Below are 27,898 nucleotides of genomic sequence, written 5' to 3' on the forward strand. Positions count from 1 at the left end.
AGAAGGGGACCAGCACGGTAGCGATACGCACAACGGGGCACGAAAAGTCTTCTTTCACTGTTGTGCTTGGCTGCCATGCTAATGGACAGAAACTGCCGCCTATGGTGATTTTTAAGCGAAAGACTTTGCCTAAAGAGAAGTTTCCAGCAGGAATCATCATTAAGGCAAATGAAAAGGGCTGGATGGATGAGGAAATGATGAAAGACTGGCTGAGGGAGGTGTATGTAAGGAGACCAGGTGGTTTTTTCCACGCATCACCATCGCTGTTGATCTGTGACTCTATGCGTACCCATCTCACAGCCGATGTGAAAAAACTAGTGAAACAAAGGAACTGTGAGCTTGCTGTCATTCCGGGAGGCCTGACAAAGGAACTCCAACCGCTGGACATCGGTGTGAACCGGCCGTTCAAAGTAAGGCTGCGAGCGGCGTGGGAGCAATGGATGACCGATGGGGACCACAGTTTCACTAAGAGTGGAAGGCAGCGCTGGGCGAGTTACGCCACAATTTGCGAATGGATTGTAGATGCTTGGGCTAACATGTCTGCTGGCACTGTTGTTCGAGCTTTCGCAAAAGCCGGCATCATTTCCAAGGAGCCGCACGGCACGGAAAGTGACTCTGACAGTGAAGAAAGTGAACTTGGCATGTTTGATGGAGATTTAGCGCAGCTGTTCAATTCAGACACAGAGGATGAGGACTTCGATGGGTTTGATTGATGACAATTACCGGTAATAAAAATGTGAGTACCAAACTCAGTTTTGCTCCCGCTTCATTTTTAGATACGCATACTTGTATGTTTGTATGCTGATGATGATGACAATTACCGGTAATAAAAATGTGAGTACCAAACTCAGTTTTGCTCCCGCTTCATTTTTAAATACGCATACTTGTATGTTTGTATGCTGATGATGATGACAATTACCGGTAATAAAAATGTGAGTACCAAACTCAGTTTTGCTCCTGCTTTATTTTTAAATATGCACACTTGTATGCTTGTGTGTTGTTGTTGATGACGATTACCGGTAATAGAAATGTGAGTAAGGTAAATGTGAGTAAGGTCCTCAACCTTTTTTGCGCCACGGACCGGTTTATGCCCGACAATATTTTTCACGGACCGGCCTTTAAGATGTCACGGATAAATACAACAAAATAAAACTAGTACCGGTACCGAAAAAAGAACATTTATTCATAACACACGTGAAAAGACCCAGGAAAACCGAGTTAACGATAAAAACTAACAAAATAACGCTGAAAACCGATAAAAACCCTGAAAACCATACATTTTACACCTGAGCCTCAACTCTCGCGGCCCGGTACCAAACGACTCACAGACCGGTACCAGTCCGAAGTCCGGGGGTTGGGGACCGCTGGTGTAGCAGATTCTTAGCTGGTGTGAAGTTAATACAGCCACGGAGTGATGACGGGGTCGCGCTAAAGCTGTCCATCCACATAGAGCCGGTCCACAGCGATGGCAGCGCGGGAGCCCTTCTGGATGAAGCCACGTCAGATTGTGAAGAGGACCCTGCGTCGTTACAGGATCTCTTTTGGGAACTGCCGATGCTTTGATTTCTAAAAGTAGCTGGTGATTGTACACATGTAGACCAAGGGCGTTTTGGGCTAACATAGAAAAGGCTAAAGCTAGTAAAAGCCAAAGCAAAGCTAGCAGAGTTTACTGACGCAATGTCAACAGACGTGTCACCGTGCATACTGCTGCTGCCGTCTTGCCCCCAAAATTAGCGCCCCCCCTTTCACCCTTCGCACCAACTGAGCAGTGGAGAATAACACCAACAGGGGCAGTAAACTGAGCTAACTAGGAGCAGCTAGCTAGCCCAACTTAGCAGAGGTTTTCCCAGAGAGATGAAGAGCGTAAGAACTGAGGGATGATTGTGATGACAGGGGTGTATATTTGCATGTCGGGCTGTGCACACGTCATCACAGATCGTCTGCCTTAAAGGCGTGAATAAAGGTTTCCTCAGCCAGGCGTGATATCCCATACCCCGTGTGTTGTACCGAGTGTATTGACTGAAAAGAAACTACTTCAACCTTTGGTTTAAAACTAGTGTTAATGGAAGAAGTTTGAAGGTTGAGTTTGTTCCACGACTGCATTTCACTCACTGCCTCTGTTTGTATCTCTGTCACTCCAGGACCAAAATGGAGCGAGACGTCAGCGCTCTCAGGAGGCCGACAAACCTCACAGAAGAAAGGAACAGAAAAAATACAGCTGTGATGAGTGTGGGAAGGATTTTACTAAGGCTGGAAGCTTAAAAATACACCAACTGATCCACAGTGAAGTTAAACCATACAGCTGTGATGAGTGTGGAAAGGATTTTACTTATGCTGGAAGCTTGAAAAGACACCAACTCATCCACAGTGGAGTTAAAGCATACAGCTGTGATGAGTGTGGAAAGTCATTTACCCTGGCTGAACACCTAAAATCACACAAACCTGTTCACAGTGGAGTTAAAGCGTACAGCTGTGACTTGTGTGGAAGGTCTTTTACCCATGCTGGAAGCTTAAAAAGACACCAACTTCTCCACAATGGAGTTAAAGCGCACAGCTGTGAGTTGTGTGGACAGTCTTTTACCCTGGCCGAACACTTAAAAACACACCAACTCATACACAGTGGAGTTAAACCGTACAGCTGTGGTTTGTGTGGACAGTCTTTTACCCATCCTGGAAGCTTAAAAGCACACCAACTCATACACAGTGGAGTTAAACCGTACAGCTGTGACTTGTGTGGACAGTCTTTTACCCAGGCTGCACACTTAAAAAGACACAAACTCATACACAGTGGAGTTAAACCGTACAGCTGTGACTTGTGTGGACAGTCTTTTACCCGGGCTGGAAACTTAAAAAGACACCAAGTCATACACAGTGGAGTTAAACCATACAGCTGTGGTTTTTGTGGACAGTGTTTTACCCATCCTGGAAACTTAAAAGCACACCAACTCATCCACAGTGGAGTTCAAGCGTACAGCTGTGACTTGTGTGGACAGTCTTTTACCCGGGCTGGAAACTTAAAAAGACACCAATTCATACACAGTGGAGTTAAACCGTACAGCTGTGACTTGTGTGGACAGTCTTTTACCCGGGCTGGAAACTTAAAAGCACACCAACTTGTCCACAGTGGAGTTAAAGCATACAGCTCTGATCAGTCTGATAAAGCTTTTACTCATAGTAGCAGCCTACAGAATCATCAGGTTACCCACTCTGGATTCAAGGCGTACAGCTGTCACATTTGTGGAAAAACCTTCCGCTGGCCAGGCAACCGAAATATTCACCTACGCATTCACACCAAAATTGATGTTTGCTGCTGTGATCAGTGTGGCAAAATTTGTGTGACATACAAAAACTTAGAGCAGCACATGTTTTCCCACACTGAGGAGAGACCTTATAAATGTGACCTGTGTGAGAAGACTTTTAAATCTCCACATTACCTCAAATCACATCAAAAGATTCACAGCAGAAAGAAACTCTAAAAGTGCAGTTACTGTGAGGTATGTATTTTTCTTTTTACAGTTATTTCGAAGTATTATGTGAATGAAATTTAATTTCAAAGCTTATATGAGACATGAAAACTTCACATACAGAATATTGAGTAACATCTGACACAAATTTCCTGAAACTTTCCTGATATTGCAAAAACGTAACATTTTAAAAGCTTCTCTCATTTCTAACATTCACACTCCAATGGATGCAATGGATATGCAGAGTAGAGCATCCAGGGGTTTAAACCACCAATCTTCCCATTAAGTAGATTACCTACAAATTAAGAGTTATTGCAGCCCAGTAAGCTGAGTGTTATAATGTAAAAATTAAAATGTGGAAGTTGGCAGAGCTGCTCTTTATTTCAGGCGACGTTCAGGATAGAAATGTTGAAGGAATTCCCTGACTTACACGGTCATTGTGTCTTTGTTTAGAAGCAGAGCAACACAGATGGATCCCTGTCGTCACTGTGGTGGTGGGAAAGTGTTTCGCTGTGATCTTTGTGGAAAAACTTAGTCATTTAAAGAGCCTAAAAATACGTCAACGCAGACACACTGGAGACGAAATGAATTACTGCAAAGAATGTGGGAGAGGCTTCCCCACATCAAGTGAATTAAAACAACATGAACTCTGTCACAGTGGGGTAAAAAAGCACGTTTGTGACCAGTGTGGGTCATCCTTCATCAGTGCAGGTAATCTTAAAGAGCATAAGAGTGCACACAGGAGAGAAACCATACAAGTGCAGACACTGTGACCAAAGGTTCTCACAGTCAGATATTCATAACCTTCATGAACTTACACACATTGAAGGGAGCTACAGCTGTGACCAGTGTGACAAGAGCTTCAAGAATCTCAGTTCATACCCCGAACACAAACGATCCCACGCTGTAAATAAACTGTTTCACTGTTACCAATGTGCAAAAACATTCACTTCGTTATCTGCTCTGTGCAAACATCAGCGTGATTATGCAGAACTGAAATCACTGTATCACAATCAATCTGAAGATCCTCTTCTGGTTTCGGGATCAGACTTAAAAACCTTGAGATCAGGCTCCACAGAGTTCAGCTGGAGTCTCCTGTAAAGAGTGCAGCTGATGTCACACTTGGATCTGATGAGCTAGCTCTGCTTTCTGGACCTGCAGTGAATAATCCTAAATGTTACAGTTAGGGAACTACAAGTGTGTATATATATGTACATCAAGTTTATCTTTTATTTTTTTTCCTTTGGATAATTTTACAATGGTAAACAGTAGTGGTAGAGCTGTGCGATATGACCAAAATCTCATATCCCATTATAAGACATCTTTTGTGCGGACAACGATATAAATCACAAAAATTTAACATTTTCGGTAAATTCTGTGAATCTCGGGCAGCTCGACTTGCGTGACGTGTTTCCAGCTGGGTGTCATGTACCTGGAGTCGAGTGTTTTAACAGATGCATGAAATTATACATTTTTAGACAGAAGTTGTAATGGCTGCCATTTTCTTTGTATTTATTACACGGCGTGCTGCAGGAAAAAGGCTGTTCTAACGTTTCAGTGTAAGGTTTATTTTTTTAGCACCTGACGGCTCCTTTCTGCTTCTCGTCCGTGAACACTCTTCATACTCTTTCGCAAGATTCAGTTTATTTTGAAAAGTCTCAACAGGATCTTGAGCTTTATTGTGAAAAGTTTTTGTGCAAAACAAACAAGCGGACTAAGGACAGCGCTAGTAAGTACTAGAGATGGACCGATCCGATATTACGTATCAGTCCAGTACTGACCTAAATTACTGGATCGGATATCGGAGAGAAATAAAAAATGTAATCCGATCCATTAAATATCTAAAAAGCACCTCACAAAACTTGCGACATGGCACAACTCGGCTCATAACCATAGCACATCGGAGCTGTATGCGTCACGTGATGGAGCAGCTGTGGCATGGGAGACCTGTCGGCGGTCTGGTTGAGCATTTGGAGCCTCGCTACCAAACCGTCATTTCAGTTATCCCAGAGAGAAGTAAAGCACGTGTGCAAGTTCATCTCTGAATGTTTGTAAAGCATTCCCACGTTAAGCTTAACAACCGATATATGGAGCGACTGCCTCTTCTCTCTCCCTCCCTCTCCTGCTGCTACTTCAATCGTGAAACTGATTAATGATCAGCTGATCGGCTTTTCTGTCGCGAGTCCGTCTCTCTTGTTTGTGTATCGCCCACTTTGCACCAGAAAGAGGAAACCAGCAGCTGAACAACAGCAGCACGTTTAAGCTTGATAATCTGTTGGTAGAATTTATTTAATATTACTTTCTACACCAGGATCCTTTTCCAGCTGACGGCTGTAACTGTGCAGGGGCGGAGCAAAGTTTAGCCAGGGGGGCCGATAGGGCATGAACAGCGAAAAGGGGGCACAAAGACGTACTTTCTTTCTTATTCTCATTTAAAATATCTAGCGTTTAATAAATAATTATCTGAATCTTACACCCAAAGTTTTAATCTGATGTAAAATGTATAGAAGTCCATTACTGTATATAGTAACTATTAAGTCTAATATACCCTAGTAAGCTGTAGTACTTTTTCCTTTGGGAAGGTACCATCTGTGCAGTCTGAAGTTCTGTTGAAGAAAGATGTTGAATCTATTTAACTATCGTTAAAAAATAATTGATTTCTGTGTATTTTTTTTCACACTGCATCAAATTAAAGTTGATTACGTCGATTAAGCATCATGAGGTGGGGGGTGGTTCCCTATTTTTATTTTTTATTTTTTGCTGGCAGTTTGCCATCCTATTAGTTAGGCTGCTTACTCTTTAAAATACATGAATAGGGAGGATGGTGCAGGTTTAAGGTTATTAGATTGATCAGTTTTGCTGAACTATGAAATATTTTGGGTGCAGTGTATTTATTGCATACAGGTATAACAGAATAGCTTTAGTAGGTTTTTTTAAAACTAGAGTTTGAACTTATACAAAATGCAGCAAGATATTAAAAAACAGTTTATTGATTAAAAACACACTATCGGATTCATATTGGTATCCGCTGATATCCAAATTTATGATATCGGCATCGGACATAAAAAAAAAAAAAGTGGTATCGTGCCATCTCTAGTAAGTACTCTCTGCTTATGACCCAAAAAACCCCACAAAAAAACAGAAGTTTTAGGAGTGACGGTGAGAGAGAGAGACAGCAGAAAAAGAGAGAGAGCGAGTTCTGAACAACTCAGAACGAGGCCTCAGAACAAATAAAATCAATATTCGAACCCAAAGTAAAAACAAGATCCAGTGTGTGCCCTTTGTTATGTGTGGGGCCTGACACATGCGGCGTAAAATGAAAATAAACCATAATGTTGATAAAATTTCTGGCAAAGACGTTGGAGTCATCATCAACATGTAGGTTAAAATCCCCAACTAAAAGCAGTCAGGACAACCTCATAGTAGAGGACAGGACGTAGGTGATCCAGGAAAAGAAAAAAAGGACACAAAGACAAAGGTGTTCTACTAAGTTGAGAGCAGGACACTGTGCAGACCAGTCAAGTTCTCCCACACCAAACTCTTTTTATGGACCTTGCTTTGTGCACTGGTGCACAGTCACGTTGGAAGAGGAAGGGGCCATCCCCGAACTGTTCCCACAAAGTTGAGAGCATGAAAATGTCTGCTGAGCTGGAAGCAGCCGGAAAGCTGCAGAAGCCCAGAAGTGGAATGTGGAAGTTAATAAACACACTTGTCCTGTAAAAGAAAAAAAGAAAAAGAAAAAAAGGACAGGAAGTAGCTGAACTCCAACAAAAATAAGCTGTTTGAGCCAGCTGGACGATTCACTACAGCACAATAAAAAGGATCCTTATTTCCGACAGAAAATATCCAATTTTCACTCAGTCAGGTCTCAGTCAGAAATAAGAAGTCCAGTTTTTTAGAAGATATAAAATCGTTAAGCATGAACGACTTATTAGTCAATGATCGGGCATTAAAAAGCACCATGTTCAGCGGGGTGGAAGGATCGTTTTTAGCAGAGGCTCGAATTATTGGACGTAAATACTCACCAGTGGCGGTCCTAGCCAAACAGGCGGTCCTAGCCTATTTGGCTAGGACCGCCACTGGTGAGAATACACCTCCCTATCTCCTTACCTTTTGTTTTCATGCTGATATCAGCTTTAACCAACACAATAAAGTCTCTTTTTATTGTTGTGTAGTGTGAGATTATTATATTATCTTATGCCACATTATACCCCTAATTAAAGATTGTGAAATTATTATGTAGTTTTAGTTTCCATTATTCTCCTGACTTAGAAGAAGGTGATAACTATTACATTTATTAAACTGATTTGTATTTCATTAGACTGCTGACTTATTATGAATGGATGATATTGTTTTATGATGCATGTTACTGCTGCGTTATAAGAAATATTGTTTTCAGAGAGTCATGGCCTTATTTGTCTGATTAGAAAAGAACAGAACATACTGCACAGGAAGCCAAGGTCATAACTTCGGCTCACTGAGAGAGAGAAAGAATGTGGATGTTTAGGTTTTATGACTTTGGAGGGGGGCTGAAGGTATAAGAATGTGAGAAACGCTCAGACACTTCAAGATCAGGCAGACACCCTCCCGCGCTCATCTCCCCTCCGGGTGGTTTATGCTCAAAAGTGTTGTATGGAATAATGAGAATTGTATGGAATAAAATGATTGTTGATTGTGCATTTATGTGTTGTCCTTCCTTCAGCCCAAAGATGAAAGAATTGGGAGAATTTAACAGTAGAACACGATTTTATCACAGGCAAGGCCATGGAAGCTCTCCTATCTGAAACTGTTCTGTGAGCAATATACCTTCAACTCTCCCTAATAAGGGCATGCTGTCGGTTTCATAGCATTTATCAATTTTTACCCACCAAGTTGACAACATCACTCTCTCACTCTCTGTGGGCAGAGCAAGAAGAAGGCTTCCATATCCTGGATTTTTCCAAACATGATCCGAAGCCTCGGCGCAGTGCGGCCCATCCCTCATCTAAAGGTAAGCGCCGAGCTAATGAGGTCTTCTGCTGCTCTCCTCGTTGTCTGTTCACAGTTTATTGTGAACACGTTGAGAGAAGAGTGAGAGAGTGTTTGGAGAAAAACACCAACTAATCATTAGCTCAGCATGCTGGGAGAAGTTGAGCATTTGCTCGCAGAAATTTGGAGCAGAAAAGTCTTTTCATTGTTCCTGCAGCTGTTTTTCTGCATCCACCAAACCTCTACGGCCTCAATTCTATTTGAAGTGATAACAGGAAATCTGATCTACAGCTGCACCCTATCATCTAAACAAACTTGAGCACATTTTATTTTAGTCATTGTTTTCTTCTACGTGCAGTACAGAAAATCTCAACAAAAGTAATCAGTTGGCATCTGTGATTAGTTAGTGTGGTCTGAACAACTTCTTCTTTGATTGGGTGACAGCAGTTGAAAGTAATTGGATGTGACAATTATGGGGAGGGCCCTGAATAATGTTAAGAAAATGGCATTTTAAAAGCTGTCACAGTTGGCACTGAGCTCTGGAAAAATTGACGTTTTTACTGGTCTTTGAACGCCGCTTTTTCTGCCAGGCAGAAAGCAAGGGTTTAAAGCCGCCCACTGGTGTAAAATCGGCGCTCTCACTTTTTACACGTCGATTTTACGTCATTGATTGATTGAGACCACGAGGCTGACCTCAGCGAAGATCAGAACGCAGTTATTGCTCTGTTAGTTTCAGCATCAAAGATCTGCAGTGACAACCAGAGGTGTGGCCTCGAGTCACATGACTTGGACTTGAGTCACATGACTTGATGTCATTTAGTCATTTAGTTTATGACTTTAGACTTGACTTGGACTTTTAAACCAATGACTTGGGCTTGAACCTGTTTACTTCAAAGACTTGAGATTTTACCCCAAATCTAAAATGTAACACACATATTACATAAAAAGTGCGCACTGTTAATTCATTTCATTCATTCTTACCACACTGCGTACTTATGGGTGCGTGAGCTGTATCACAGCCAATCAAGTGAACCAGATTTTGTTTTTAAATAACAAAAAACAAACGGTCAGGCCAAAAATGCCCCTGTGGTTCATTTTTTTCAGGTAGATAAACTATGAAGTAGTGTGTGTGTAGCCGGAAACACGTGATCTCCACAGTAGGCGGAAATACGTTCCTGCATGGATCATCAACTGCGGAAACCTTGCAAGTTGATCGTAAAGGTTAGCACAGAGTCTTTCATACATAAATTCGCCGTTAATAATTATATAATTCTAGGAATCATCTACTTTGTTTACACTGATTACGTTGGCACTTTGTTAGCGTTACAACAACGGTCAGACCCCCGAGGTATCTAAACTTTAGTAAGGAATGTGCACTTTTGACACCTCTGGTTAGCATTTAGTGGTCAGTTTCAAATGTATTAAATTTTTGCTTGTTATGAACAAATTCACTTCACTGCTTTTCACGATCTGTAACATCAATGCACATTGTTCCATTTACTGCGTATTGCACTTTATTCATGTCTCTCATTCCACCTGCATCAACATTGTAAAGTTTGTCATGAAGAGGTTTATATATTTATAAATATTCTCTATTCCATTCTGTTCTGCTTTTTTATTGCCCAGATTAGTTAGTCTTTGTTAAATTGTCTGTTATATGTCAATAGATACGTATGTCACAAATAAAAGTGTCTTGAAAATTATGTTTTTATAAAGAATTTTCTCCCAAATCTCTTACATGCTAACTGTAACGTGTTATTTCTGCTAAAACCTGAACTTAAATGTGTATATGGTGTTTATCTGTTTTTCTCTCTGTTTTAGATGCACATATCAATGTGGATTTCTGCCTCCAAGCCAGAATTGCAGGAATGCACAACATGTTGCAGAAGACTCTTTCACTGCCCTCTGTGCCCCACTTTCAGCCCTACTGTCAGGGCAAAGATCGAGGAGCATATAAATGGACACATTAAAAATGCTTTGTGATGGGTCTGTCTAGCACAGACACACTGGAACGAGAGAATTTTAATACAACACCAAAAAGCATTAGACACCAAGCAGACAAAGTTCTTTGTGTTACTCGTATACGAGGGAGAGAACCACGACAAGCGCTGTTCCTTCGTTTGACCTCAGTCGCTCTCGTCGGCTCCCTCATAACACTGCTCTTTTATTGAGGTTACATGAATATACATAGGTTTATTAACATATATGACGTCTACATACAAACGAAGAGTACCTTGTCTGTGTGTTCTGTGTGTGTGTGTGTAAACAACTTCCTTAAACCTGCTGGTCTGGAAGTCCACCAGTTCATCTAAACAAAAAGCACTTAGACTAGAACAGATATAGATACGTTTATCCTACCACAAAACAATAAGAGAAGGTACGACCTCTCCCACACTCCCAGGATGTGGGTGTGAATGACAGAACACTCTGGAATGCACGCAAAGTCTTTGCAGGCTCCTAAGGATCAACCCTCTACCAACATGACATTGATTATAAAACTCTAAGCATATATGAGTAGATATTTCTAAGCATAAATGACAATCCAATAATGTAAACCTGACAGTTCCGTCCTTTAGAAAAGTTCCCAGTTATGATCACCGCATGTCTGACAGTGTCAATGCAAACACACAGCATATGTCAATCACCCTAAATTACTGTAAAAGTACAAATGTATTAGCAGTCCTCTTATTCCTCATTGATCTCATCCAATGGTAAACTGCATCCCACAAGTGAACAAACGAATTGTTAATAGTTAAAAGAGAAATTAACATCCCAGCTTGGTGGTGTTCCTCATTTAGGCATGTAAATCACACGTCTCTCTGCAGAGTGTTTTAAGTTCTGCAGGGCGTCATAAATGTCTCTTCCAGTTGTCTCCATCACTGTCCACAGGACCAGAGTCCAACATGTATGTAGAATAGACATTCAAACATACCAGGTGGTTTTGTTGCTTGTCAACATGGCTGTCAGCTATCTCCAAAGCTGCAGGCCTCGTCCTGCGAGGGGGATTTCATGACTCCTCTACTGTCCATCCCTCTCTGCAGAAAAACCCCTGTGTGGAAAGCGTGCTGGATCCAGTTATCTTACTGCTGTTATGATCCCAGCAGTCTTCAGAGTGTCATTGTATGCATAGTACAGTGGCACAGCATTAGGTGATGTTCATAGGAGATTGCTGCCGTCACCACCATAGCTTCTGGTTCCTGTGCTTTTCACAGAATCATGATCCCATCCTCGAACTCCCTCTGCGCTGTGGATGGAGCTTGGCACGCTCCCCTCATCCTTCAGGTGCCCGTCTGTTGTCCACAATCTCCTCTGTTGGCCTCTGGAAATCCCCCTCGGCACAGCTCTCATTCCAACGCAGCTTCATGGTCCTTGCTGTGGCTCTGGAATCTGATCTGACGATGGGTCCCAAGCAGCACGACCTTTGACCTCAACCACTGACTGGGCTGTCAGCTATGCCTGGAATGGTTCTTGCTTCTCACTGGGCCTCTGAAGATTTTTAGAAGATCCCTTTCAGCAATATTCTGACTGCTGCACCTGTATTTCCTTGCTAAGAGGAAAAACTTCTATTTGGAGAGCATGTCAACAATCATCAAACCACATTTCTCTTTAGTTCAGTGAACTTCACTTATAGGCCGTGAAAGCCTCATCTGAACCTGGATGCACCACTTGCATAGTTTTAATACCTGTAAATGAACTGTTAATTCCACAAATCCATGCAAAAATCATATAAGACATAGAAAACATAATGTAAACCTGACACTTTGCCTTTCAAAGGTATGTTGGCATTAAATATACCTCATAGTTAAAGTTATAAATATGCACTTCTTTTCAGCACTTCTGCAGTCTCTTTGTTGACTTAAAAGTTGCTTTTCACATTGTACAGTTCAATTCATTCATCAGCAAGACAAAAAGTGTGTTTTCATAAAAAATGTTTTCCTGTTCACCACATTTTTTGACAGCTCTTATGATTTATACCAATTTGCTTTCATTATTGAGGATGGCTTGGATATTTTTGTTAATATGTACAATATGTTGTTTGTTTTTATTAATATGTACAATCAGATTGTTAGATAAACTGATTGCATTCTGTACAACTACATTTACATGTTGTTGACTTTTCTTTTTTTTCTCTCTCTCTTCCAGACAAAATGATATGCCGGTGCACTTTCGCTGCCCTGTCTGTAACATGACAGTCATACAGCGTGGTGATATGGCAAGGCATTAATTGTCATGTCAGCATTCAGGACTGCTCCCCACTGAACTCTCCGATGAGCCCTGCCCGTCTCCCGCTGACCAGATCACAAGCTTGTTGATAAATGGGACTGAATGCAAAGATTTCAGAGAGATTGAAAAGGAAGTCTTCACTTTTTATTCCAAATTGTACTCCTGAGAATATTCAGCAGCTGATTCTGATAGTTTCTTTAATAAGATTCATAATCTCATCCCATGTATTGACAAGCCGTTCAAAGATCTGTGTGATTCAGAGCTTAAAATTGAGGAACTGGATTTAGTGATCATGAAAATGGCATTAGACAAGTCCCCAGGGACAGATGGACTCACTACTAATTTTTATCAATTCTTCTGGAAGGACCTAAGAACCTTATTATTTGATGCATTAAAGGAATCTATAGAGAAGAAAGAACTGATGCCAAGCATGAAACAAGAGTTGATAACCCTGATCCCTAAATCGGGTAACGATAAAAATTTAAAACCCATCACCTTAAACACGGACTATAAGATCCTGTCTGGCAAAGGGCTGAGAGGCTAAAGAAAGGCATCTCAAACATTATCAGTGAAACACAATCAGGTTTTTTGAAAGGAAGACTAATTGTTAACAATATTAGGCTGATTTTGGGACCTCCTTGAGTACAGTGAAATAATCCAAGAGAGAGGATACATCCTGTACAAAGCATTTGACTCAGTTGAACATACGTTCATATTAAAAACTCTGCAGTCTTTTGGTTTTGGAGAGGAATTTATAAATGTTATAGAGATGCTATATAATGACATCAACAGCTCTGTTTTGCTAGAACATGGTACATGTTCAAGGTTTGAGGTTAATAGAGGGATAAGGGAGGGATGTAGCAGCTCACCACTTCTGTTCATCATGGTTGCTGAGCTGTTGTCTATTTTGATTAAAAACAGTCACATTGAGGGGTTAACTGTGATGGGTGAACAGATAATAATCAGTCAGCTGGCAGATGATACCACCCTGTTTTTAAAAAAATGAGGACCAGATTCCTTCAGCCTTACAGGTGATCAACCACTTCTCCAAAGCTTCTGGCCTACAGCTGAATATTAATAAATGTGAAATACTAGCTCTGCATGAGTGTCCCCTGCAGGCAATAAATAATATACAGATCAAAAAAAAAGAGATGAAGTATCTGGGCATTGTAATTTGCAAGGATAAGACATCAACAGAAAATAAGAATATCTGTACCAATATAGAAAAGTGTAAGTTTTAAACAGGTGGCTGCAGAGGGACATAACTCTGTTTGGGAGAATCTTGCTAACCAACATGGACCAAAGAGTAATCTTTTTTTTTTTTTTTTGCCTGTCCCGTTTGGCTCTTTTGCATCAGAATTGTTGTCTAAAGGCAAAGAAAGATGCCCAACGGATTTACTTTACCAAATTGACCATCCCAGCCTTGCCGTAATGGTCCATTTGATTCACCTTTTATTGTTTATTTTATTTTCACTTACTGAATACGGGACAGACTTGACTGGGGGAAAGAAGGGGAGAAAGAGAGAGGGAAAGAGAAACAGCTGAGAAGAGGGACGGGGGAGAAGGGCAAAAGACAAAAACCAACAGAATAAGCAGGAAAAAAAAGAAAAGAAAAAGAAAATGCATATATCAATCACCTGGATCACCTGCTGAGAAAGAAAAAAGAAAGCAAGCAGAAGAGAACAAGAGTAATAGAATAAACAACATCACAATGATATATGGGAATATGACAGTAAATACTAAATATTAAACATTATTGTGCAGCACATAAGATCAACAGAACACAGTGTGCTTTGAGGTAGGAGCCAAAAAGGGTGTAGTTTGTGGGTGTGATCACCCGTGTGTACACCTGTGAGCATGGACGCGCTTGTTTTTAAAAGGTTCATGTAATGATCTGCAAGAGGGTGTGGGGGGGGCCACAGCCCCGTCCTCCAGGGCATGAAGCAGGTATGGAGGAGATCAAAACTCCAGACATCCAGAGGCCCCCAGACCACAAGAGACCAAGGAAGACCAACAGAGGGGCAGCTGCGCCACTGTCCCAGAAAGAGCTGAGGAGAGTCCCAGATGAGGGCTCACTCAGCAGCCGCGGAGCAGAAGCCAGGGGGGGTTGCAGTGACGAGCCCGTGAGCTCCGCTGGCAGCCAGCTGTGCCTGAGTGACCGAGCCCCAGGCCGAGAAACCGAGGGCACCCCACCCCAGAAGTGGCCCGAGCGAGCCAAAGAGTAAACTTTCAAAAGTAAGTACTGAACATAACAATATTAGTAATTTCACAATATCGGGGTCAACCTTCAGGATCAATAAAGTTTTATTGAATTGTTAGTTGACCTTAATCTTACAGAGAATGTGATGATTTCATGGATATTTAAAGTCAGCACTGAGACAAATTTAGTAATGCCAACATTACAAAAGAACAATATTTGTCTCTTATATATAACACAGTCAAAGGAACCTGTCTTTAAGTGAAGATTTAAGGTGACGGGAAATATAAATAAGTGCAGCTTGAATCTTTAATGAAGCTCAGTATTTGAAACAGAGTTCATGTTCACTGCTGTAATAACTAATAATGATTGAAATAACAACCTTAATATTGGCCATATTATATTTACATTACCAAAGTAAGATGACTTTAGTCTCATGAACAACATGAGCTAATTGTTATTTACTAGCTGATCTTAAATGACTGTTCAGTACAGAAATGAAGCCCAACAATCATGTTTTACAGTCCTGTGGTCTCAGCCTCAGATATTTATCAAATCAAAGCTCATGTAGAAACAAATAAACAAATAAAAGATTTTCTCCTTCATTTCTGTCAAACAAAGCTGTATGAAACATTTCCAGCTGTTAGTATCATGGTTGCTAGGCAACCTGGGCAGTGCAACAGAGGCTAGACCGTCCCATTTCACAAGCCTCATGTTACGCCCCTAGTCTAGGCGTGTAGAGACGCACATAAGGTTGGAGGAGAGAGAGACAAATCCCCGCCCTGGTTCCCAAGCCAAACATCCAAAACCAGTTGTGAGTAAAAAAAAAAGGTGATTTTATTGAAGGTAATGAAGCACAGCTCCAGGGTGAACCCAGGCCAAAATAATAAACAAAACCTACTAAGTCCCACCAGAAAACTAACTAAACCCTAAGAAAGAAACAGAACAAACAAATGACAATACTAACCCTAGCTCCCTAACCCGGAAAATAGGAGAAAACTGTTCCAAAGAAAAGGTGGCTCACCCCTTCCGCTTCAGCCTAAGGGTGCCTAAGCACTAAGTTAATGCACCAGCCGTAACACCTCGCACTTCCGGCCGTAGCGGTCTTTGAGTACGCGGCCCGTGTGGACCGTTAAGGCTGCGTACTTTAAGGCTGCAGACCCTGAATTGGGATACAGCCAGGTGAGTGCAATTAAGGGCCAATCAGGAGCGAGAAAGCAAAAGAAGAAACAAGGTAAATCTGGTCATGTGAGGGAGAGTGAGACAAAGGGTAAATAAAACAAGAATCTTTAAAACAATAATTAAGCAATAAACAATTAAAGGACAGAAAAGTTTATTTTCACTTTCAACTATAGACACTTGTTCCTTAAAAACAAAAACTGTACAGTCAACACTTTTCTGCAATTTTACATTTATTTCTCACAATTTAAGTCCAAACAATCATGCTGACAGTTTTTCCCCCATTTGTTGTGTATAAAAGCAGTTAAATATGTAATTTCTTTACACTGACAGAAAGGGGAGTTTCACTGAACCGGTCCACTAAAGATCACAGTGGCTGTGATGTAAGATGAGTTTGAGAGGGAGAAAAAAAAAACATTAAAGTGATTTATTCAGGCTGCTTGGAGAAAAGGCCAAATACTTTTGATCCAGTGATCACTGTCCTGCATGATCACGCTGATGTTTGCACAGAGCAGATAATGAAGTGAATGTTTTTGCACATTGGTAACAGTGAAACAGTTTATTTACAGCGTGGGATCGTTTGTGTTCGGAGTATGAACTGAGATTCTTGAAGCTTTTGTCACACTGGTCACAGCTGAAGTTCCCTTCAATGTGTGTATTTTCATGAATATTACGATGACCTGACCGTGAGAAGCTTTTGTCACAGTGTCTGCACTTGTATGGTTTCTCTCCTGTGTGGACTCGTTTATGTATTTTAAGATCACGTGCAATGGTGAAGGATGACTCACACTGGTCACAGACATGCTTTTTAACCCCACTGTGACAGAGTTCATGTTCTTTTAATTTACTTGGTATGGGGAAGCCTTTCCCACATTCTTTGCAGTAGCTCATTTTGTCTCCAGTGTGTCTGCGTTGATGTAGCGTTAGACTCTTTTGATTACTGAAAGTTTTTTCACAAAGGTCACAGCGAAACTCTTTCCCACCACCACAGTGACGACAGGGTTGAGAACTGGATCCATCTGTGCTGCTCTGCTTCTAAACAAAGACACAAACACAGTGTAAGTCAGGGAATTGCTTCAACATTTTTATCCCGTTTTTAATCACCATTTTAATGATATACAAGTACAGAAGCTCAGAGACATACATAGAATAGAATAGAATGCCTTTATTGTCACTACACAGTTGTATAGTGAGATACAGAGCATCTCCACTGTATACATACAGATGTAAAGGAGATGTTGCAACAGTTTGAAAACTTGAGACTTTGTGGGGGAAAAATTGCTTCTGCTTTTGAATTCTTCTCTTTCTATACCTCCATGTGGCAATGTTGGCTGAGTGGTGATAACTATTGTTCAGGAGATTACTCTAGCAGCTTCCTGCACCTTAAAGGTGGGCAGGAATAGTGTGGAGTGTATACGGGCAGCCTCCACCATCTGTTTTCTTTAGCATAGCAGTTAGTGGACTGTAGTTAGATTGCAAAGAGTAATCACTGCAGGTTGAACGGGTCATGGATAGAACATTGAGGTTAGAGCAGGGCGATATGACCAAAAATATTTATCACGATATACATTTAAAAATTTGCGAGAACGATATAACTGACGATATAATTGACACTATACTAATATATTTTCACTTAAACAAGCAGCTGTTTTTTATGTGCATTAAAGTTATATAAAAATGTAACAGTGCAAATTCTTTGCTGACAGTTTAACCAAAAGGCGTTTCCAGTGGAACCTGGCCGACATATCCTCAGCATAACCATGTATAATATCCACAAAACTTAAAACGAGGTCATACACACAATACGGTAACATTATGTTGAAGCACAGTACGTATCGCTCCGCCTACGATAGCCGTAATGCTCCGATAATCCATCAAGCGGTGCGGCTTTGTAGCTTAGCAAAGTCGTACTGAAACATCTGACAGATTTTCGAGCGCCGTGCACATAAAATCGTTTCGAGGTCAGTAAACACAACCAGAGTTCATACATAAGGCACACGGGGTTATAAGGGGCTCTGTCGACTTTCAGAAAAATCAAAGGATGATTTTAAGTGTGCCGTATTTTCCAAACAACACGGTAATAACAACGGCCCACTAACATGCTCTACCAAAAATATTTCTTTTTATGTATCTGACAGACGAAAGCTAAACCAGTTCCACACCACTGAAGTTGCAGCATTTTGACAAACCAGTTCTGGTTCATCCGTTTCACTTAACGATCCACTTTCACTCTTCTCATTCTGCATCGCCGCCATGTGCGTATGTAAACAAAGGCACTGCGCATGTGCGCTTTACCCATATTCTATCGCGATATGTCATTTTCCTATCGTTGCCCAAAATTACACCGGTATTACCGTGAACGGTATGATATGGCCCAGCCCTAGTCGAGGTTGACAAAACATCACAGACACATGGAGAACTGGGCGAGTTGCTGACTGTGCAGCGCAATGGGAGAACCAACTGAACTGAGCAGAGAGTCCAGAGTGTGGAGAGCTAAGCTGAGCAATGAAACCAGCTAATTGCTAACATGCTAACACAACTGAATAAGCAGAGTTGTTCCAAACAGCCAGGCTAAAATAACAAGATAAAAATATAAATACATACCTCACAGTAACTGCACTTGTACAGTTTCTTATTGGTGTGGATCTGTTGGTGGACTCTCAGGTAATGTGGAGCTTTAAACGTCTTCTCACACTTGTCACATTTATAAGGTCTCTCCTCATTGTGAGTAAACATGTGATGTTGTAACTGTGTGTCTGTTACAAATAGTTTCCCACACTGATCACAGCAGTAAACTTCATGTCTGGTGTGGATGCGTAGGTGAATATTTCGATACCCTTGATGTCTGAAAGTTTTTCCACAAATGTCGCAGCTGTACGCCTTAATTCCAGAGTGGGTAACTTGATGACTCTTTAAGTAGCTACTGCGAGCAAAAGCTTTGCCACACTGATCACAGCTGTATGGTTTAAGTCCACTGTGGATGAGTTGGTGTGTTTTCAAGCTTCCGGCGTCGGTAAAAGACTTTCCACACAAGTCACAGGTGAATGGTCTCTCCCCAGTGTGGATGAGCCGATGACATTTCAAGCTGGAGTTCTGAGTAAACTCCTTCCCACACTCGTCACAGCTGTATTTTTTCTCTCTCTTTCTTCTGTGAGGTTTGTCGGCCTCCTGAGAGCGCTGACGTCTCGCTTCATGTCGGTCCTGCAGTGACAGAGATACAGAGGCAGTGAGTGAAACGCAGTCACGGAACAAACTTTTTTACTAATGCACGATCTACTGTAGAATATAAAGCACCTTGAGGCGACTGCTGTTGTGATTTGGCGCTATATAAATAAAATTGAATTGAATTGAAACTCCCTCTGTAATGAAAATGACAATAAAGAAAATATTTTGCTCATTGGAAAAAAAATATATTGTATGAAAAATTACTTTATTTTACTTCAGTATCCTTATAAAATGTTATCTTTGTATTTTCTTGTAACTTGACCACAGGTTCAACATTTCTTCCTCACCATCTGTGTTGAGCTCATTGTTTCCTCTGTAGTGGCTGAGCTGAGTCCAAATGGCTGAAAATGTTCCTCCGTCAGATTCTCCTCCTGCTGATCAGCTGCTGGGACACAAAAGAATATTTTTATGTATTTGATCTCTGACAAAAAGAAGCAGAGCAAACACAAACCAGAGAAAGCAACATTTAGAAGATTCATTTGTTCCAGCAGCTGCAGGATGGTTTCTACAGGCTGAGGAACAACAGTCACTGCAGGAATCAACATCTGCACATTGATTTTCTGTTAGAGGAACAAAGTGAATGCAGACACACAGACAGGCTCTCTCCAAACCCTCAGAACAAAAGCTGTCCAGCTTTGTGTGTCTGTCAAAATGCTTTTTACAAACCCTGCTGGAATCAGTGTTGTTACAGCTGCAGTCAAAGCAAGATGGAAACAATGAAGAAGGAAAGTTCAAATCTACTCAGACTAAATGTCTTCAGTCAGTGTGTCAGCCTCCAGTTAACAACAGTGGTGAGAAACTGCACTACTGAACCTCCACTGACTGAGTAACTGTAGTTTGGTGCTTCATCAGAACTTCATGGCAGTTTGTACACAAACTGGAGAAAACATCTAAGAAACTGAAGGTGAGCTGATAGTAAGAGGATCATCATCTCACACTGCACCAGGATTCTCAGACCATGGGTCCGTTCTTCGTACCTCGCTTACTACATCCAAGATCAAATGACACATCCAAGATCAAATCATCGCGCTAACTTTGAGCTCGCTGTCCCGGTTCTCCGAACACACCTGTTGTTGACGATTAGTACAGCTGGATGAAGTAATGTGAGATCACTGGGTGGCTTAACAGGGGCTACGCATCGATAGTAGAAACATTGATCGGCAACCCTTTGATTGGTCGGCGAAAATGTCGAAGGAGAGCGCTCGGTATTTTTCGGCAGCAGAGCAAGAACTCTTGATTGAGGGATTTCAGGAGTTTCAGAGTTTAATTAAAACGCAAGGGAACACTGCAAAGGCTGCAAAAGCAAGGAGAGAGGGCTGGCAGAAAGTTGCTGACAAATCAAACTCATAAGTAATTTAATAATATTAATAATAATGGATTGGATTTATATAGCGCTTTTCAAGGCACCCAAAGCGCTTTACAATGCCACTATTCATTCACTCTCACATTCACACACTGGTGGAGGCAGCTACAGTTGTAGCCACAGCTGCCCTGGGGCAGACTGACAGAAGCCAGGCTGCCATATCGCGCCATCGGCCCCTCTGGCCAACACCAGTAGGTGGTAGGGTAAATTTATTATATTATATTACATTATATCCTCTTTCACATTAGAGCCACAACAGGACCCACTAGAACATGGGAACAAGTAAAAGTGAAATATAAGAATATTCTACAGAATGGTAATATTTATCACTTATATTGCTTTTCGTCTCTTGGAAAGAGACCCTGAAATAATCTGTTTGTTTGTTTATAACAGCAACCAAGAAAAGGGGCAGAGCAAAAAAAAGACAGGTGGTGGTCCTGCACCCCCTCGTCAACAAGTTGGTTAAGTAAATAATACCCTCACGGGAAAATCGATATCTCTCTATGAGCACACTGTCGCGCTGAGCTAAAGGATCCTGTCTATCCCGCAATATACGCTGAATTCTGAGGACTCTCCTTATCAATCTTGCACCTTCCACAATGGGTGGCTCGCGTAAACGGACAGGATATGACTGCGACAGACTTCCCAAATCCACCTTCGCTTTTATAGCCGTGGTCTCTCATCTTGATTACACGAAGTAATTTACTATTACTACTCTAAAATAAGAATTACATCTGAAATAATCACATACATGTAATAGAATGATTAATAGTACATTTCCCTTTTTTTACGAAATGACCTGTATGTATCTGTGTGAAATCAATGAAAGAATCAAATACTGCATTATCTTTAGTTACATTGATGTTATTTATTTATGGAAAAACAGTGGTAAAATATCGCTGTTGCTTTCGTATAAATGAAGCGGACATACCTGCGTGGCCGCGATCTAATCCTGTTTACATAAAGTAAACCTGCTCCCGAGCAGGTTTACGCTTACGGCTCTGTTACTATGACAGCAAGTCCCGGATGAGCTTCGGAGAACCGAACGATCCAGGATCACGCGAAATCGTCAACAATCAAATCCAGCTAACTTACTTAGCCAGGTACGAAGAACGGACCCCATGTCATGGTTCACTTGATCCCTGCAAACAGGCACAAACAAAAACTGTCTAAAGCTTTTGTAAAGACACTGAAGCAGTGGACTGATGAGGCTGTGGAGAATCTGCAGGTGTGTCTGGACTGCACCGACTGGCAGGTTTTCAGGATTGTTACCAACAGTTTGGATTATTATAGAGATGCTGTGACGTCCTGTAACATCAGCTTCTGTGACGACAGCTGCACAGCATCACAGTCTAAACTCCAAAACCTGTTTTCAGCTAATGACTCTGCTTCTGTCTGGAAAACAATCAGACGGTGAACCAACCACAGACCTAAAGACCCCACTGCACCAATAATTCACAGCTAGCAAACAGCCCTGAACAGCTCCTGCTGCGGATTCTACCAACAATGACCTGTTACTCCCCCACCCAAGACTTTCAACACCTTAGCACCCCCCATCATTATAAAACATGGGCCTGGACCTTCTGTAGAACTTCAACTACAGAAATAAAACTGAACAAAACACCCGAGTTCACTCCATGATCAACATTTCATAGAATGAACACTTATAGTCAGGTCTACCTGTGAAAATGAGCATTAAACTTCAAATATTCACGTGAGCAAAAGAAATCAATCTGATCAATGAAAAGTAGAAAAAACTTCTGTCTTCTGTACACAAAACTAAATAAAATCCAACATTCAATCCACAACATGATTAAAAACATTATTCTTCTCCCAAATCACCAAGAGCTGCACATTAACCACCACAATATATTTTTATTCTCTGTGCTTTCAAATATGAACACTGTTTACTTTCATCTGTTTCATTCGTTTTTGTTAACATCTTCCTGTGCATCACTTTACAGCAGCCACACTCATTGAAATGAGACTTTGTAGTTCATTTCCTCTCATGTGTTCATCCACAGCAGCAGGGCAGTCTATTGTGACCCTGATACTGCAGCAGATCTATGGGCTCAAAATGTGGTCATAAATATTTTGTACTTGTAAAAAAGATTTGTGTGTGCGTAAAAAAGATTTGTGTGTGGACTTTGCCAAAAAACCCTGCAAGTTACAAGTACGGATTTTGACCCTATTTTTCTTCCCGTCATCTGATTGGTCAATGTCATGTCAATCACAAATGTAACAATCCAATCAGAGAACAGATGGGTTTGGCTGTCGGAGGGGCGCTTTTTTGAACTGCAGGTCCTTGAAGGGTGATACAGTTTGAAGCTGGAGGATCGCTATATAAATATCCGATAGCAGCTAGGTCCCCTAACTTTCAGTAGCTGTTGAAAGGAAAAAGTTGTGGTATGTCAGTGGTTAGAAATACCATTATTACTTTAGGATTAGTTTAACACAAAGTCAGGGCTGACCCAGGACCATTGCTGCTCACATCGGACGCAGGATGTGCTGCTAATGCTAACTGCTAACTAAAAGCAAAGGATCCAGAATTTGTTACGCTGGCTGCTGGGCTCTGTGGGTTTTTGCAGCAGCTCTACCTGTACTAGATGCACCTGCTCCTTGTCTTTTCTATCTCTGACTTTATGTCCTCTACAAGAGTTTGTTTTTTTTGCTGGTTCTTCAAATGTTCAATAAAAACATGTATGCTAATTCATAACGAAGAAAGCTTTGTAATGAAGACTGTCATTTCCAAAACACTGCCCGTCCCGCGGTCCGCAGCGCTGTTGAAAAGGCTGTGGAAGTCCCTGTATTAAACACATAGACCTGTGACACAAAAATCACCAAACTCGGACGACCACAGACTGTTTTCCTTCGTGGTGATGAAGGAAAACGCTGGGTGGGCATTTATACTCAGAGTGAAAAACGATACTCAGGGTTGAGTAACCCCGAACTGTCCAACTCGGAATATTCGGTTTCAGAAAGGCTGATAACAATTAGTTCAATCAACGCGGAGTTGCTTTAATCCCAAGTGAAGCGCGCGCACGAGGATACATAAAGCCCTGATTAGTGGAGCACAGATTAAGCGAGTCACCATGGAGACGGAGGGAAAGAAGGCGCGGTCAATGTATTTTACAGCGCTTGAGGCCGAAATTCTGATGGCAGCATATGCTGATAACATGCAAATTCCGCGGAAAAAAAGTAACACAGCCTCAGCTGCAAAAGAAAGAGAGCATGCATGGCAAAACATAGCCGACAGAGTCAATGCGTGAGTGTTAATTTAAACACTGATCTAGGGATTTCCACCCATTTAACACGTTATTTTATTTTATTTTATTTTGTATTTCATACATTTTATTTTGTGATGTGAGCGCAGGTGCAACCCAACAGGCCCCAAACGTTCCTGGCAGCAAGTAAAGATGAAATATAAAAATATAGTCCAAACAGGTAAGGTGTAATTGTATTATGAGCCATAGTGCTTGGTCTGTTTGTCCCATGTAAATCAATTGCAGTTAGAGGCTACATTAATTTCCCCTCTGTAAGCACTTATTGAAATTATCTGAGCACATTACAAGTACATATTTGCTTACTCTGTATGCTCAAACGTGACCCGTTATAGCCAACAGAAAAAAAGCGGAGGCCCGAAAAACAGGTGGGGGTCCTCCACCACCACCACTCACAGAGGCTGAGCAGTTGGCTTCCACATTTGTGATAATGTTGGCAGCATCATGATCTTCACAGTGCAGAGAACACAATTAGCATCCATTACTATAATGAAATAATTTGTTAGTTTGAAATGCTACAGGGAACTATGTACCTGTACATTAATGCTGTGGAAAGACTTCCTGTTCACATAGTCTCCTTCATTTACTGAAGGAGCAATGATTGGAATGTGAGTGCCATCTATACAGCCAATCACGCCTGGGAACCGTGAGAATAAATGTAAAATTTAAGTAGTAGTTCAAGTATCACCACATCATACATTAAGTTTTGTTCATCCTGCTACCTGCAATTTTGTGGCATCCCTCTTTGATAAATCTTGTGGGTCTATGACCGGGGAACACCACAAACGCGTACAGGAGACGTTTCAGTGCAACTAGAGCTGGGCGATATGAGATTTTTTCATATCACGATATGTTTTTTTCATTTCAGGCGATAACGATATCTATCACGATATAAGCCAAATAACTATATTTGTAAGATTTAAATGTGCCGTTGCTCACAAGTAAAATGTGAAATAATCAGCAGCTTGTTTTGATTTAAATATTTATTTCCCATAATAAGTTCAACAGGGTAGATGTACTTAAGGAACATGAGACTTTTTCAGATAAATAAAGGCAAATATTGCAAACTACACAAAAGGCAGCCGCTAAAGCGTTTAAGTTTCAAAATAGAACAAATGAAACAGACTAAATTGTCAATTCCACTTAGAAAGAAAATATTAATTCTAAAAATAAATCTTAGTTTGTTTTACAGAAGAACAGACAAAACTGACTAACTTTTGTCAATATCAAATAAACTGAGAACTAAAAGGAAATTCTCAATCTCTCCTTGTTGTATAGCTTAGCTTTTCAAACAGTTTTAACAGTTACTTTAGTCTGACAAAAGCCGAATAACGAATTAGCGCTTCCAGTCAGAGACTGAGGCTACGTCCACACGTATACGGGTATTTTTGAAAACGGAGATTTTCCGTTTTCGTTTTAAAAAATAATCCCGTCCACACATAAAGGCAGAAATGAAGGAAAACGCTGCTATGAACATGCCAAAGCAGCAGGTGGCGCTAGATTCCTAACCGTGCAGAAATGTTGGCCAATCAGAAGTCTAGAAGCCTCGGTGGGAAAAAGTAAACAAAGCTGGGGCATAGAAGCAGAACCGAGTCGTATGTGTGGAGGGACAGTAACTGTGTGTATATGTAAGCATTTAAACACTGCAGAGAGAATTAACAGTAACAGTATTGTAGAAATTCATTTCACCGAAACAATAACGTGGCGCACAGTGTGACGCATGCACCAGTTTATTGTATTTCCAGACTTGCTTTCGGCACAATTTACAGTGCACGCTACTCTGTTTTTTGTCAGACTTGAAATAGCCGAAATACCTTCACACTACGGAACTTCTATGGCTCTTCCGTTCGACAATCTCTCCGGCATTGGAACCATCATCTGTTTTCTCTTCGGTCACGCTCGGTTGATTTTTCTAGTCGGCACGCTTCCCAAACAAACACACGGCTTGGCACTTGTGCTGTACGTAACAAGTCACGCGACATGACGCTGCGGCTGTGATTGGTTCGGCTCTGCGCTACTTAATTTGGATTGGCTGACCTTTTTTTGGGGGGGGGGGGGGGGGGGGACAAGAGCGGCGAGGTCTATCGCGATAGCTTAATTTCTCTATCGAGTAAAAGTTATATCGCGATACATATCGTTATCGTTCTATCGCCCAGCTCTAAGTGCAACTGTAACATTCCTGACTGCCCGACAGACGGTAGCCTTGGAAACGTGCTCAGCGTCACCAATATTATACAGAAAGCTCCCGTTTGCAAAAAACCGAAGTGCAATACAAATAATATGTACAGAACTGAGAGAATGTCCGCGATGTGTCACATGAGCAATATTAGGCCTGAGGATGTTATTCAAATGAATTATAGATTGTGCTGAAAAACGGTAACGTTCACACAGGAAATCATCAGGAAATGATAAAATGTCCAAACACGCTCTGATCACTCTCTCCCGGCGGAGAGCTCTGCGGAGAATTTGGGCTTCAACATCTACTGGCTCTTCAAGGACGGGGCACGCCATGTCTGACACTTCCTACAGTCAGGTTTCTGACAAAGAGGCGGAGAACGTCAGGGTTAGTTGAAGTAAACCTGCTAGGGGGCAGGTTAGCTTCACGGAGTGTCATCATAGTAACTCACTCAGAATTAATCTAAACTCGCTTTGTGAAACCGAAAACCCAGAGTTTTCGTTATCTCAGGGTATACTTACTCAGAGTTTGCACTAAACCGGCTTCCTGAAATAGGGCCCTGCAGTTCAAAAAAAGCGCCCCTCGACAGCCAAACCCATCTGTTCTCTGATTGGATTGTTACATTTGTGATTGACATGACATTGACCAATCAGATGAAAGGAAGAAAAATAGGGTCAAAATCCGTACTTGTAACTTGCAGGGGTTTTTTTCTAAGTCCACATACAAATCTGTTTTACGCACACACAAATCTTTTTTACACATCCAAATCTTTTTTACAAGTACAAAATATTTATGACTACATTTTGAGCCCATAGTGCTCGGGCAACTCAGGCAGAATGCGTGAGTGTCTCCAGTACTCTGTACCGCGGGGCGATGGGTGGGTGGGGGGAGAGTAACGAACTTCTTTTTTCAAATCTATTCTTGGCACCCCCTCACGGCAGTTTCCTTCTTTCTCTTCTTTCATAGCTTACTTCCTGCTACAATCACGAGTGAGGCCTTCATTTCCCACAAAACGCTCAACTTCTCCCAGCATGCTGAGCTAATGGTTAGTTGGTGTTTTTCTCCAAACACTCTCTCACTCTTCTCTCAACGTGTTCACAATAAACTGTGAACAGACACCGAGGAGAGCAGCAGAAGACCTCATTCAGGAGCTAAACTCAACATGAACTGAACTCACAGTAAAGTTAGCTCGGTGCTTACCTTTAGATGATGGGATGGGCTGAGGCTTCGGATCATTTTTAGAGAGATCCAGGATATGGAAACCAATATCGGAACGATTAGCCCCTCACACTTCCCTTCTGGTGAAGAAATGACGTAAAAATCGCCGTTTAATAAGTCAGGATCCCGTATTTTACGCCAGCGAGTAGCTTTGAACGTCTGTGTTGCTACCCGATCCGTACCGGAAATCCGATTGCTACCACGCATGCGCAAATATTACGTCACTTCCTCTCTTTGCCAACATTGCGACATTGATACGGGTTTTTTGTTGTGTTTTTTAAAGAACTTAATAAACAATGAGTATACAACATACGAACAGATGAAGTATACAAAAGAACAGGGCCCTATTTCAGGAAGCCGGTTTAGAAAACTCAGAGTGAAAAACGATACTCAGGGTTGAGTTGGTGTCTCTCTCCCCTCCCTCCAGGACATTTACAGCACCCGTCTCACTAAAAAAGCCCTTTGCTAGTTTTTTTTTTTTTTTTTTTTTTTCTTTTATTAGTAATATAAACATACAAACAAAATGCACCATATATTACAGATTCAGAGAATAAACATTTCTGACATATTAGCAACTTTCATATATAGTGAAAATAAAATATA

General features: G+C 41.3%; 2 protein-coding genes across 7 annotated transcripts in view; one reads left to right on the forward strand and one right to left on the reverse strand.

Annotated features, from left to right (window-relative positions):
* Positions 1-14,277, forward strand: part of LOC146567758 (uncharacterized) — a 32,470-nt gene extending 18,193 nt beyond the window's left edge. Inside the window, exons 3-7 of one of the 5 annotated variants that reach the window (XM_085287762.1) lie at positions 2,142-3,494; positions 3,918-4,175; positions 8,371-8,454; positions 9,537-9,653; positions 10,254-14,277. In XM_085287762.1, coding sequence (XP_085143888.1) covers positions 2,142-3,476 — 1,335 coding nt within the window. In that variant the 3' untranslated portion in view covers positions 3,477-3,494; positions 3,918-4,175; positions 8,371-8,454; positions 9,537-9,653; positions 10,254-14,277. Of the gene's footprint in view, positions 1-2,141; positions 3,495-3,917; positions 9,654-10,253 lie in introns of all 5 variants that reach the window. The other 4 variants (XM_085287760.1, XM_085287763.1, XM_085287758.1 and 1 more) reach the window with 4 other exon arrangements.
* A 1,892-nt stretch (positions 14,278-16,169) lies between these two features.
* LOC146567759 (uncharacterized) lies at positions 16,170-27,499 on the reverse strand. 2 transcript variants are annotated; one of them, XM_085287765.1, is made up of 4 exons: positions 27,278-27,499; positions 19,545-19,639; positions 18,637-19,233; positions 16,170-17,067 (listed from the first exon to the last, which is right to left on the reverse strand). In XM_085287765.1, the coding sequence occupies exons 2-4, from the start codon at positions 19,560-19,562 to the stop codon at positions 16,507-16,509; spliced, it is 1,176 nt and encodes a 391-aa protein (XP_085143891.1). In that variant the 5' UTR covers positions 19,563-19,639; positions 27,278-27,499; the 3' UTR covers positions 16,170-16,506. The 2 variants fall into 2 exon arrangements, with proteins under 2 accessions (XP_085143891.1, XP_085143892.1); XM_085287766.1 differs by having other exon boundaries at positions 19,545-19,642; positions 27,278-27,319.
* Between the last annotated feature and the right edge of the window lie 399 nt (positions 27,500-27,898).

The sequence above is a fragment of the Mchenga conophoros genome, linkage group LG9 (assembly GCF_057382185.1).
Source record: "Mchenga conophoros isolate Kocher_MC1m ecotype Shallow Benthic linkage group LG9, M_conophoros_male_GT1.1, whole genome shotgun sequence".
Classification (NCBI taxonomy): domain Eukaryota; kingdom Metazoa; phylum Chordata; class Actinopteri; order Cichliformes; family Cichlidae; genus Mchenga; species Mchenga conophoros.